Raw genomic sequence first — 12,829 nt, forward strand, 5'->3', positions numbered from 1 at the left:
GAGAGGGAGAGGGCATGGCAGCGAGGCAGGTAAAACATTTCTGAACACCAATAAAATTCTTTAAAAAAGAGGCACAAACTTAACGCAGCTATTCTATATATAGAAATGGATACTTGCGAGCTCTGTGCTGGAAAATATCCGTATGCACGTGGAGAGATGGAAACGTTCAAATGGTTACAGAATGCATTCCTGCAGAAATAAGATCACGGCCTTGGGACTGGCCGTATGGCGCAGCCAGGTGTGCGAGGTAGCAGTAGACCATTGGGAAAGGCAGTCTCCAAAGAGACACCACAAACCAGTTTCTGGTGACGGCACGTAGAGAGAAAAAGGCCAAGCTCAGTTTTCAGAGCACGTTCATTAGAGGGCATGCCCACATTTGTTTGAATCGACCAATAAAAGTTGAGCAGGGAAGAGGTTTTTTGTTCACTCAACAGCTATTTTGCTTCTTGATGACCTCCTAAGCTTACAAAATACCAGTCCAGATTATTACATGAAGAGTATAAAGAGTTCTATGGTCACACAACATATATCAACAAGGAGGAAATCAAGAGAATAATATTTAGGTACCAAATATGCCAGGTTTGAATCTCATTAAGTCGTGATTCATTCGGATGTATGAATACAAACAAAGCCTGAATCAAACGTGCATATTTACCAGTTACAGATGATTTAAGATGGCAAGAGCGCAAACATATAACAGAGATAATTACATATATTTACAGAAAAGGACAGTTTAGTGTAGTTTTGTCACAGAAGTTTCTCTGGATCAACTACAGGACTTAAGTTCCAGGTGGGCCCTAACAGAGAGACTTCTCACACATCCTTTACTTGCTTTGAAGCTTAGGAGTCGTTAATATCCCATGGAGAAACAAAAGGTTATCAACACTTTCCGGAGGAGAACCAACCTACTATACAAAATGAAACAAGGTAATCCATGATCTGAGACAAGAGGCAACATGCAACAATGACTGACAACCAACAAATGAAACACTGGGGCTTAAATACACTGGGAAAACGAGATAACATGAAACACCTGGAGCAACGATTAACACTGAACCAATGAACAAAAAGAACTACAAAATCAAACAGGAAACAGGAAGAAATAAAAGTCCACAATAAACTGGGGAAACAGATCATGACAAATATGTGTAATAATATGTGCACGACTCAAACATTTGTCAAACATCAGTCATATTGTGTATATTTGTAACAGCAAATTTGCAAACGTTTTTTTTTCAAGCTGCCACTGTAGAGATTTCTGTGTCTTTTGATGTGCAGGTAAAGCTCATTCTGAAAAGTTCGAATCAGTTCTCAGTTCTGTCTTGCAAAGGTTGCAATTACACGCAATGTGTTTGTGCAAGAGACAGCATAACCACAGAGTGGACAATTAAAGCCACTGTTCTGGGTAAGCCAAATACATTCACACTATATAAGCAAAACCAACAGAAATGTCATTTTGTGCACCATGCATTGTTATTGAAAAGATTGCTGGTCCCCAGTATACATTTTCTTTAAATGCTTCTATGCTGGTGATCCTACCAGGCTTCACCCAAAAATGAAAATTCTTTCACTGTTGTTCGGTTAACAGCATTCTTCAAAATATCTTCTTTTGTGTGCTGCAGCAGAAAGAAAGTCATACAGGTTTGAAATGACAAGAGAGTGTGTAAATGATGACAGAATTTCCATGTTTGGGAGAACTGTCTCTTTAACTTGTTTAAATGCAGAGTTGGTCTTCTTGAAAAATGATCACTTTAGCCTGCTAGCTTTGAAGTCATACGATCCACCCTCCTTACAAACTGCCGCCCAAAGCCACGCCTCCTCCAAAACGTATGAACATGCACAAACCAGAAGCCAGTGGATTGTCTCTGATAAATCCTCTGTTGAAAAAAACAGCATATTGTTTTGAAGCATGGTAGATGGTTTGAGCTGGTTTAAGATGGTCATGTGCTGGTTTTTAGTCATACGCCTTCCACAGACCATATCAAGTTATACAAATATTTTTAGACCTCGTTACTTAATGTTTGCTATCAGGATGTGAGGAGACTTTCAACCAGCATAACAAAAAAAGTTTCTGGACAGGATTGCTTACCCTGCCTATAACTTAGTCCAGTGGTGGTTCGAGCCTGGATGGTGCCCTGGGCAAAGCCCCCCCTTTGGCGCCCCTTACTTCCCCTTAACCGCCCTCAAATGCTTCCCTACCCTCCAGCAAAACAGCAACATTTTGTGTTTCCTTAACTTTCATAGATATTTTGAAAAAAAGCTAATAAAAAATTAGTTACGCACACAAAATAAATTGTGCTTTAAAACTGAACAGTAAAAGTTTCCCAAATCGCTGACATGCACTCTTTTATTCAAAATCACCAGTTTTATCATTTTAAGAAATCTGTCCAGCAATGTATGGTTAATTCTGATGACAGTAAGACTAGGTGTTCTTGTGACATAGTGCACCTCTGATATAGGACTTGAACTGCAAGGAATATATATACAGTATATTATACATTTTATTCAGTTAGCTAGTTGGACAGAAAAATAAATATTGTTTGCTCTATGTGTAATTGCAGCACACATAAGTGAATATATATCATTATCCATATATATTATATGAACATCGTGATCATATCAAGATGAATAATAGCTGGTAATAGAAGTTCTCCCGCTCACCTCCCGCTTCGCCCCTGCTTACACTTTTGAATGAGATGAGTGTTCAGCTTTCTGCAGCACTGCAGACCGATCAGCATATGACATCATGACTGTACAAGAGCTATTCGAAAGAACAGAGCAGTTTGCTTTTGAAGCACACTCGTGGTGTACTTGATGTCATGTGCTGATGAACACACCACCCTGAGCAGTGGGCGTACTCTCCAAGTCCCAATTAGTTTAACTGACCGCACAGTGACATGAAATGATTGACGTGTTGTGCAAATGAGAGGTAAAATGCCATGCCTAAATCTGCCACTGACTTAGTATTATTAGAAAGTACATGCCGGTTGAGAAGCAATTGTTTTGCTATTCCACCAGCTAAACCACCACTAGTTTAAGACCAACATGAAAATTTGTGCTGGTCTACACTGGTCATTTCATGTCTTATAGAAAAGAGTAATGTTCAAACTCTGGATTTATATATATCCCTATGATAAAATCATATGTTTTTAAGTAATAATTTACAGTTCTGTAAATTAAATATACACAGGTAAGGATTGTGAAGGACTTTTGATTGAATGGTGTGTACATTACAGGACAGGTGAATGTTTTTGTGGAAGTTCAGGCCATGCAGACTCATTCTTGTGAAAAGTTAATGAAGATATTGGAATCAAGTGGACATGAGGTAGTGACAGTGCCAAAAGGATGTTGTATTAAAACTGTGGTGGAGTCGTTTCTGGTAGAGGTGAGCCTTTCTAAAACCATGTGTACTACAAGCCAGTATAACCCATTATATCATTCAAAATTCAGTATCCTGGTTTACTTAGTAAATTAACTTTTTGTTGGTTAGTGCTGCTTTCATTCTGTTGTAACTTGTTGCTGACAAGCACACTGTAAAAATACACTTAAAAACTTTACATTTTTAAGTTAAATCAAATTGGTCACTTCAATTTAAATCATATTACACTAAGTTATATGAAATACAACTACATTTTGAAGTCAGTTTAACAAAACTTAAATTCAAGTAACTTGTAAAGCCAATTTGATTTAGCTTAAAAATATAAGGCAGCTTTTGAGCTAGAGTTTATGAAACGAAATAGGTGAAACATTTCACAGTGCAAAGCCATTCTGTTGACCAGAATCTAAACAAGTAATCATTTTAGTAATCAATAGAATAAATGTATATTTCTTTTTTAGAAAAAAGTATCAAATGTCCTTTTTTGTTTGTCACAATAACAAGTAAAAATGTTATTTTATTTGTCAGGCGGAGGGAGTTAAACAGATAATCACTCAGAATGAGCTCATCTGTTTAACAGGTTAGTGACATTGTTCTGTCACTTTAAAGAATGTTCCAGGTCCAATACACTATTGACATCATGTTGCATACCATCAATTACCACAGAAATAATTCAATCCATCCCTCAGTTTGTAAAAACAAAATTGCACAAGCATAAGTTTGTCTGCTTAGACCTCTAAATGGATGATTTGGACAAAAAGCACAAATATTAAAACACTGCGCTCACCATAATAATAATATAACTGTATTAAAATACAAGCTGCATATTTGAAACCCCCTGAAATTGTCCTGTTTCTTTTGTGTGACAGTGACACTTAAGTTGTTTAGAACAAGGAAATATTCCTTTAATGTGGTGTCTGAAGTCAACCGGTCATCCTCACCATTGAATACAAAGCAAGAGAGATGCACCATTCATTGACTTTAAATTATATTTCTCTTAGGCAACCAAGTGAACACAACTGTCTCTCTTAATCTCCCTGATGTTGTTGTCAAGGATTCTGCCAAATGCTTTGTCACTGTTCTTGGTGAGTCTGAAGAAATATAAATATCAAAAATATGATGTGCATTGTGTATGTATAAAGTATTAATGAATATCCAACCTCTCAATGAAATCATGACCTCAGGACATGAGTAAAAATTATCTGCTCCTGACTGTTTGCTCCACAGGTGATCTGATCAGTCACTCTTTAAAAAACATCGCTGATCTGTTGCGGATGCCTTATGGCTGTGGAGAGCAGAACATGCTGAACTTTGCACCCAATATTTACATCCTTCAGTACTTGGAGAGCAGTGGACAGCTCACTCCTGAGATTTTGGCACGAGCTAAAACCTTTCTGGAGACTGGTGAGAAAAACTATAATACTGTTGTTCTGTGTTTAGAGAGAGTATATTACTGTAATGCATCTTACAGTCCCCACAATTTTGGTGGAGAGAAAAGTGGTCAAAACCATTTCAGTCATGTTTAGTCTCTAATTACCTTTTCAGTTATATTGTGCTCAGCATACTCGTTGAAAAAATGGTATCCTTCTAAATAAATTTTTACATCCAATTTAGCAAAACTGAATTTCCTAAAGGGAAAAAAGTTTCTCTGATAACATCATATTGTATAGAGGAGTGTCATGATTTGCAATGAGGACTCAGATGCAGACAGCGGTGGACGGGTAACAAAAAGACTTTAATGCAAAAAAAACAAATCAAACACTCGTGATGGGGGAGACAAAAAGAGAACAGGACTAAAAATCACATAAAAAACAAACCAAAACTTCCCACGTGGGGGACAAAACAGGCGGACGAGGTAACCAATAGAACTATAAAAACTGAGACAGGACTAACACAAGACTGAGCAAGAGCAAGAGCAAGAGCTATATATGAGACTATGTTGGAGACTACTTACAAGAACGTGAGACACGGAACAATACCACATAATACAAAACGAACCAGCACAGGACAGCAAACACAAGGGCATTAAATAGGGAGACTAACAAAGGAGGATAACAATGGGCAGGTGTGGGTAATGAGACACAGGAGGAAAGCTATACGAGGAACGAGGGGCGGGGCCAAAGACGACACACGAGAAAGCACATGGCATGCCAATTTCTAAACAATGCCATGTCTTTCTCACACTTAACATGTGGGTCTGTCATGATTCTGCCACCAGACTCAAAAAACCATGACTAGGAAGGCAGAACCATGACAGAGGAGGCTACAAATGTGTTCTTTTTATTATATTATTGTTATTATTCTAAAAATAATTATCCTTTTGATTATATTATTATTGGTTACATTTTGTTATGTATTATTATTGGTTAAAGTTATAAATATTTCAGTTAAATATTACTAATGCTTATGCTAAGGGTTTGCAATTTAAACAAAATTCTATATTTTATATATTTCTAATATTCCCAATACAGTACTAAATACAGTAAATAAGAAAACAAAACTGACATTTCATTAAAGGAATATTCAGAGTATCTGAAACTTCAATAGAGTATGTCATGCTTTTTTCTTGCAGGCTACCAAACACAGCTGAAATACAAACATTATGATGGATCTTATAGCGCTTTTGGGAGCAGAGATCCTTCTGGGCACACCTGGTCAGTTAAAAAACAGACAGGGAAAGCATCGAGCTGTATTATACAGTATTTATAATCATAACATTTATAGTCACAATTCTATATGACTAACTTGCAAATGATGATATAGATAGAATTTTATTGCACCTGTTTTCAGGTTAACTGCATATGTGATGAAGACTTTCGGAGGGGCAAAGAAGTATGTGTATGTAGATGAAAAAAACATTGACCAGGCGAAGAATTGGTTGAGTTAGCACCAGCAGAAGAATGGATGCTTTGAAATGGTGGGCGTCCTCTACCACAATGAAATGAAGGTAAGAATAGGATAGACCTGAAGTACATGAAGTAAACATTCATACCTGCAGGGTTGTTGGTCTGTTTGCTGGAAGGCCTAATTGTGGAATAATCAGACATAATGGAATATACAATACGTGTTTAAAGGATCAGTTTGTGAAATTTTGCAGCATCTAGTTGTGAGGTTATGAATTGACCCTTTGCCAAGCCTGTCCCCTTTTGCTATATCCGACATCAGCCAAAGTGCTCCCACTCCACTAAAGAATAATTATCATGAAATAATCATTTCTGTAAAAAAGTGATGTGTACTTTCAGCCAAAAGCAATAAGAACGTCTGCAATATGTATTTGAAATATAAATTCAGGGTGTGAACTCAGTGACTCAGAATAAAGTTCACAAAATAAAGATCGAAGCTACAATCCTATAGATTATAAAACTGAAAGCACTGCATCACCTGGCGATCGAGAATCACTACATTGAGGAGCAACACTGTTACTGTAAAGCTAGGTAGGTTTTTATTCAGTATTCGCATCATTAAAAAGCAAAATCTTATGTATTTATAATGTCACATTCATTAAGTCAGCCTAGCCTTAGTTAACCAACGTTTTTGTAACAATAGCCTAGTGTCCTTGCGACATAACATCTGGATAGCGCCATTGGTTTCTGACAAGTTTAGGCAATGGGTGAAACTGTGATTATGACCGTAATGATCAAATTTGACCTCCAATAAAATTCTGGCAGTGTTGATGAGATGCAATCCTTCAGCGCGGATCATATGGCAGTCTATGAGGTAAAACTCCGGACAAGTCTTCTTGTATAAGTCTGTTTTAAGAAGTCTTTACTTTTGTACTTTATGACAACTAGATTACACAGCGACATGACTTTTAGCTGGGATCATGTGCATACAGTGTGACGGCCAGCAACATTTGCAAAGGACTTTTTAAAACCACAAAGCGCGTAGCCGGTTAAACTCTGTGGTTTGATTGTCGGACAAAATGCCAAAAAGCAATAGGGGGGCGCATAGTATCGGTGTTATGATCAGTCAGGTTGCCTGTCAATCAAACTCCAGGAGAAGGGTCAATTGCAATGAACGTCTCACCCAACCATGCCCCTCTCCCTTTCGAAGCACTATGGTGGCTGACAAAGGCAGTTTCTAATGTCTCTCTGCCCTGTTTCTGCATTCACAGGGTGGTGTCAGTGATGATGTCATTCTCACTGCGTACATCGTTGCTGCTCTGCTGGAATTGGGCATGGAAACATCTGTGAGTATGAAAACTCCTTAACAGTCAGTCCAAGTAGAAGGCCTGTGTCACAAAAAACATGTGTGGCCATTTTAACAAGTAACCGTACAGATTCTGCTTGCATCGATAGCAGGGTGTGGCCTAGCTGCAAATATAGATTCAACCCTCCTTTTTGTGTCTATTTTCTATACATTAAATCTGACTGAATCCAGGTGATTTTTTGTTTATAGCTAAGGTTTGGATTCTGTGTAAACTGCACTTCAGAAAACATGAAAACTGCCAGTCTTACAATATGCACATGGTGCTAGACCTCAGTAGTGGGTACTTTAAAAAGACAATGCAGCAAACAAAGAAAACTGATTGCATTCATTCATTAATATTTTGTTTGCTCTCTAAGGATACCATGGTGGAGCAAGGACTTCTTTGTCTGAAGAAAGCATCCAGCAATGTTAACAACACGTACTTCACTGCCCTGGCCTCTTACACATTCACTCTTGCTGGAGACCAAAAAATGAGAGAGAAACTCATCTTCATCTTGGACAGTCAAGCCAAGAGAGAAGGTGCCATTCAGCTCTGAATTTAAAACAACAAAGTAAAATATTTCCACAACGATGTGCAAAACTGGTGGTAGAATGTTGAGGTTGAATATTTATAATTTACATAGAATCTTAATAAACTTTTTTCTTACTCTACAAATGAATTAAATTACAAGTAATTCATCATATAGGAGCGACCAATAAAGAAATACATACTGAAACTAAAGCGGAGGGTGTGTCTGAAGCGTGGCAGGCACGATCGTCCAATCACATAGTTTTCTGGTCTTGCATGAACTCAATTGGCTGGTACCTGCACTAGGTTATTTGCATAAGTTGATCTGAATGGCTGACGCCTGCGTAGACGCTTGAAAAGTTGAGAATTTTTTTAACTTCTGCTGTGAGCAACACCAATGACGAGACGTTAATGGACCCACAATTCATTTCGGCAACACGTAACGTCACCCAATCAAAGTAAATGAGAAGCGATAATGCTGACGCTCCGTTTAAATGTAGCGTTAGTTTGGCAAATATGTAACTAATGAAAAGTATCTGAAAGGGCTTGTGACTAATCTTCGTAACTCCACTGGATCCTTAAACTGTAAGTAAAACCTTCATTGCGCCTATCGTGAATAATACATCTGTGATCATCGTCAATGATGTTGCACGTGGATTTGGTTTTTGGATTTTGTCATAAACATAGAATGTCTTTCAAACTCCATCCCCCCTATTTTTTTTTACATTTCGACCTCTGCCTATAATTACAAAATATGTCCAATAACATACCTACACACAACTAGTTGCTTTGCTAGCACAGAATCTTATATCTTATCTTTATATTTAGATTTACATTTATTAATTTGGCAGACGCTTTTTTTCCAAAGAGACTTACAAGTTACATTTTGTCAACATGCTGAACAGTACTGATAGTTTACAAGGTCATGTTACTAGAAGGATTAAAACTGAAGCAAGCAAGGGAGAGAATGAATGACGTGAAAGGCCATTTTTTTTATTATAGACAAAACATAGACATACGGAACAGGTATGTTTTGAGTTGTTTTTTGAAAGTTTTGAAAACAAGTGATTTGGTGCCTCGTTGTGATGGAACAACCAGGCGTCGCTCATTTGCAGACTGAAGATGATGGGAGGATATGTAGATCTGCAGCAGTGAGTTAAGGTAAAGGGGTGATTTTTCTATTAGCGTTCTGAAGGCCAGTGTCAGTGATTTGAACTTGGTGCAGGCGGCAACTGGCAGCCAATGAAGTGAAATCATTCTTTTAGGCTGATTGAACACCAGATGTGCTGCTACATTCTGGATTATTTGCAGGGGTTTGAATGCATTGGTTGGAAGGCCGGCCAGTAGAGAATTGCAGTAGTCCAATCTTGATATGACCAGAGCTTGGACTAGCAGCTGAGAGGCATGCTCCGACAAGAGCGGTCTGATTTTCCTGATATTGTAGAGTGCATACCTGCATGTTAAAGTTATTTCTGCAATTTGAGACTTGGTGTTATAGTTGAGGATCCGAGCAAAGGGATGAAGTGGTGTTCAGTTGATGGGTGGGCTGGCATAACAAGGAGTTCTGTCTTGGAAACGTTTAATTAGAGGTGATGCTTTTTCATCCAGGATGAGCTGTCTAGAAGGCACGCAGAGTTATGGCCAGAGATGGTGGGGCCATCAGGCTGAAAAGAGATGTAAAGTATCATCTGCATAGAAATGATATGAGAACCCATGTGCCTTAATAATTAAAGAGGAGAGGGGCAAGAACTGATCCCTGGGTAACTCCAGTTGTCAGCTGGTATGATCTGGATGTCTCACCACTCCAGGATTAAAGGATCTGTCTGTAAGATAAAAGTTGAACCAGTTGAGCGCAGTTCTAGAGATACCCAGGTTGGAGAGAGTGGACAGCAGGATCCGATGGCTAACAGTGCCAGATGCAGCAGAAAGGTCAACCAGAATAAGGACAGAAGACAAGGACCTGAAGACGGATTGTTGCCTGTCCAGAGAGTAATTCTGTGAGAGATAAGCAGACATTTGGTTAAATACTACTGTTTCTACGACTTTGGAAAGTTAGGGTTTCTGACCATTGAGGGTTTAGGAGTTGGTTTTCTTGATTAATTGAATTGTAATACCAATACCAAGAACCCATTAAATCTCAAAGCTCTTCACTTTACTGAGTGTTTTAAGTTTTACGTAATTTCATGTATGTAGGAGCTCCTTTAAAATAAGTTATTATATAATGGTGTTTCATGAAATTTAGTTTTTATTCTAATATTTAAACTCTCCACCTAAACAGCTGATAACTACTTTGTTCAAAATGCATTTACATAGTTTTAGCTGCAAATAAGAAAAAATGATGAGAAAAATATTTCATTCCTTAAAAAACTCTTCAGTCTTAAAGGGGTCTTGTCATTGTCATTTTAGGGGATGGCCGATATTGGACTCAGACAAACAATGGGCAACTGACAGGCTCTTTAGAGGTAGAGATGAGTTCATACGTGTTATTGGCACTTATTTCTGGACCAACACTGCCAACATTTCAAGTGGACTATTCTGCTACAATAGTGCGCTGGCTGGCCAAGAGGCAAAATGCCTATGGAGGTTTCTCCTCTACTCAGGTACATTAATGTTATTTGAAGGGATTTTCATTCATTCATTCATTCATTCATTCATTCATTCATTCATGGGGAACGGTAACAACAATGTTTACATACAAGTATGCTATTTTGACAAAGTGTGATTGGTTTTGCTTCCACGCACTCTATGAACAGGACACTGTGGTGGCCCTTCAGGCACTCGCTAAATACAGTGCTGCCACCTACAGTCCAACAGGAACCGTTGTTGTCAGTGTGACCTCCCCTTCAAACCAGAAATACAACTTCATTGTCTACCAGAGAAACCGTCTGCTTTACCAGGAGAGACAGCTGCAGCCCCCTCTAGGAAACTTCTCACTCGCTACACAAGGCCAGGGCTGTGTGTTTGTGCAGGTAAGTAAGATTTTTCTCTTTTATGAGCATCATAAGAATTTAAAGATTCACTCAAGACAGTTCACTCAAAAAATTTTATTGTCTCATAATTGACTCACCATCACAGCATTCCAAATGTGAATGACGTACTTTCTTCAGCTGAACTTAAACGAATCATTTTATTAAAATGCTGATATTTTTTATATGGGATGGGATCCAAAATGTTGACAATCCAAAAATCACAGACATCTATGTGCCTCCATTGGTTTAATAAATGTCTTCAAAAGAGAAACAATAGAGATCAAAACAAATGCATATTATCTCCTAATTTAAAAATAGCTATTTTTATAAATAGCAGGAAGTCAACAACCTCAGATGGCTTTTGCTTGTGTAATAAGTAGTTTATTAGATTATAGATTATTAGTCATAATCAGATTCGCTTAATAGGACTAGGTGTTATAATCCCACTATTTCAGCACAGTTGAATTGCCCAATAGGACATTTCCCATGCCTTATGCATGACAGGGGGGAAGCAGTCAAGAATATGAATAGAGGAAAGGAGGTCTGAGGTTTCACTGGTTCATCAGGCAGGCATCCTCTGTGTTTGGGGGATAAATGATTATAGAAATACATGGCATACTTACCTTTCCTTGCCATTATCAGAGAGACATCTCATGAGTTGTGTGTCCCACTTTCATCACATCCATTATCCTGGGTGAAAGATGCCTTTTGGTGAGGTGCTGCTGATAATGCCCTTTGTATGGTTCCCATCAATGCGACACATCGTCAGTTGTGCACCTCAGCCTCATTGGGTGTTTCGGCCCTTTATCACAAGACACCCTCAGCCAAGGGAGGCCCACCGCAGGTTGATAAGACCTGGGTGTGTGTCGCATTGTTACAAGGTCATCTGGCAGCCCATGCTGTGTCCATCCGCCTAAACCACAGCCATTGCCTTCTTCTTTCTGCACCACTGGCCAGTTCTTGATTATCCTCCACTGGACCTGTCCTCTGAGAGTGACCTATTTGTCAGCTATGTTGACTTCTGCATTTAACCCGTCCAGTGAGTAGTGAACTCACGCACTGCAAGTCGTGAACACATATACACCAGAAGCAGTGGGCAGCTATCCCTGCAGCTCAAAGGCACCACAGTCAAAGGCAACCTTCTGGCCACGACTATCCACACCGTTAATGTGCGCTCAGTGCCCCTGGTCCCATATGGCATACCATTACAACACATTACCAAAATCAACGCAACCATACGCGTCAACCCGCTGGCTAAGGCTGTTATAGCCCCACTAGCTCAGTTAATGCAACCTCAGTGCCCCCGGTCCCATATGGCATAACATTACACATTACCAAAACTCAACGCAACCATATGCGCCAACCCTTGGCTAAGGCTGTTATAGCCCCACTGGCTCCGTTAATGCAAGCTCAGTGCCATCGGTCCCGTATGGCATAACAACACAACACCATTTTATTACGTGGTCATTTGGCAGCCCATATTGCGTCCTTCCGTTTCAACCACAGCCAGTGGCTGCTTCTCCCAGCGACAGTGGCAAGTTCTTTGACTACCGTCCGTTGGGCCTGTCCTCTGATCCCCACTTTCTTAAGCAGCCTTGTTGTGGAATTGGAAACAAAGCCCCTGCAGCCCACTTCCACCGGGAACACTTTCGCTGTCTATCCCCGATCTTCAGCCTCCGCTGCCAACTTGGCATACCAGAGATTCTTTCTTTCAAATGCTTCGTTAATGGCCTCTTCCCAAGGTACAGTCAACTCAACTATGAGGAC

General features: G+C 39.2%; 1 protein-coding gene across 1 annotated transcript in view; it reads left to right on the forward strand.

Annotated features, from left to right (window-relative positions):
- LOC130564463 (alpha-2-macroglobulin-like protein 1) overlaps positions 1–12,829 on the forward strand; it is a 58,974-nt gene that overhangs the window by 6,695 nt on the left and 39,450 nt on the right. The window contains 11 exon segments of the mRNA XM_057350542.1: positions 1,279–1,405; positions 3,237–3,385; positions 3,905–3,956; positions 4,378–4,461; positions 4,604–4,780; positions 5,949–6,030; positions 6,167–6,323; positions 7,491–7,565; positions 7,942–8,104; positions 10,500–10,693; positions 10,847–11,062. Coding sequence (XP_057206525.1) covers positions 1,279–1,405; positions 3,237–3,385; positions 3,905–3,956; positions 4,378–4,461; positions 4,604–4,780; positions 5,949–6,030; positions 6,167–6,323; positions 7,491–7,565; positions 7,942–8,104; positions 10,500–10,693; positions 10,847–11,062 — 1,476 coding nt within the window.

The sequence above is a fragment of the Triplophysa rosa genome, linkage group LG14, assembly GCF_024868665.1.
Source record: "Triplophysa rosa linkage group LG14, Trosa_1v2, whole genome shotgun sequence".
NCBI classification, from domain to species: domain Eukaryota; kingdom Metazoa; phylum Chordata; class Actinopteri; order Cypriniformes; family Nemacheilidae; genus Triplophysa; species Triplophysa rosa.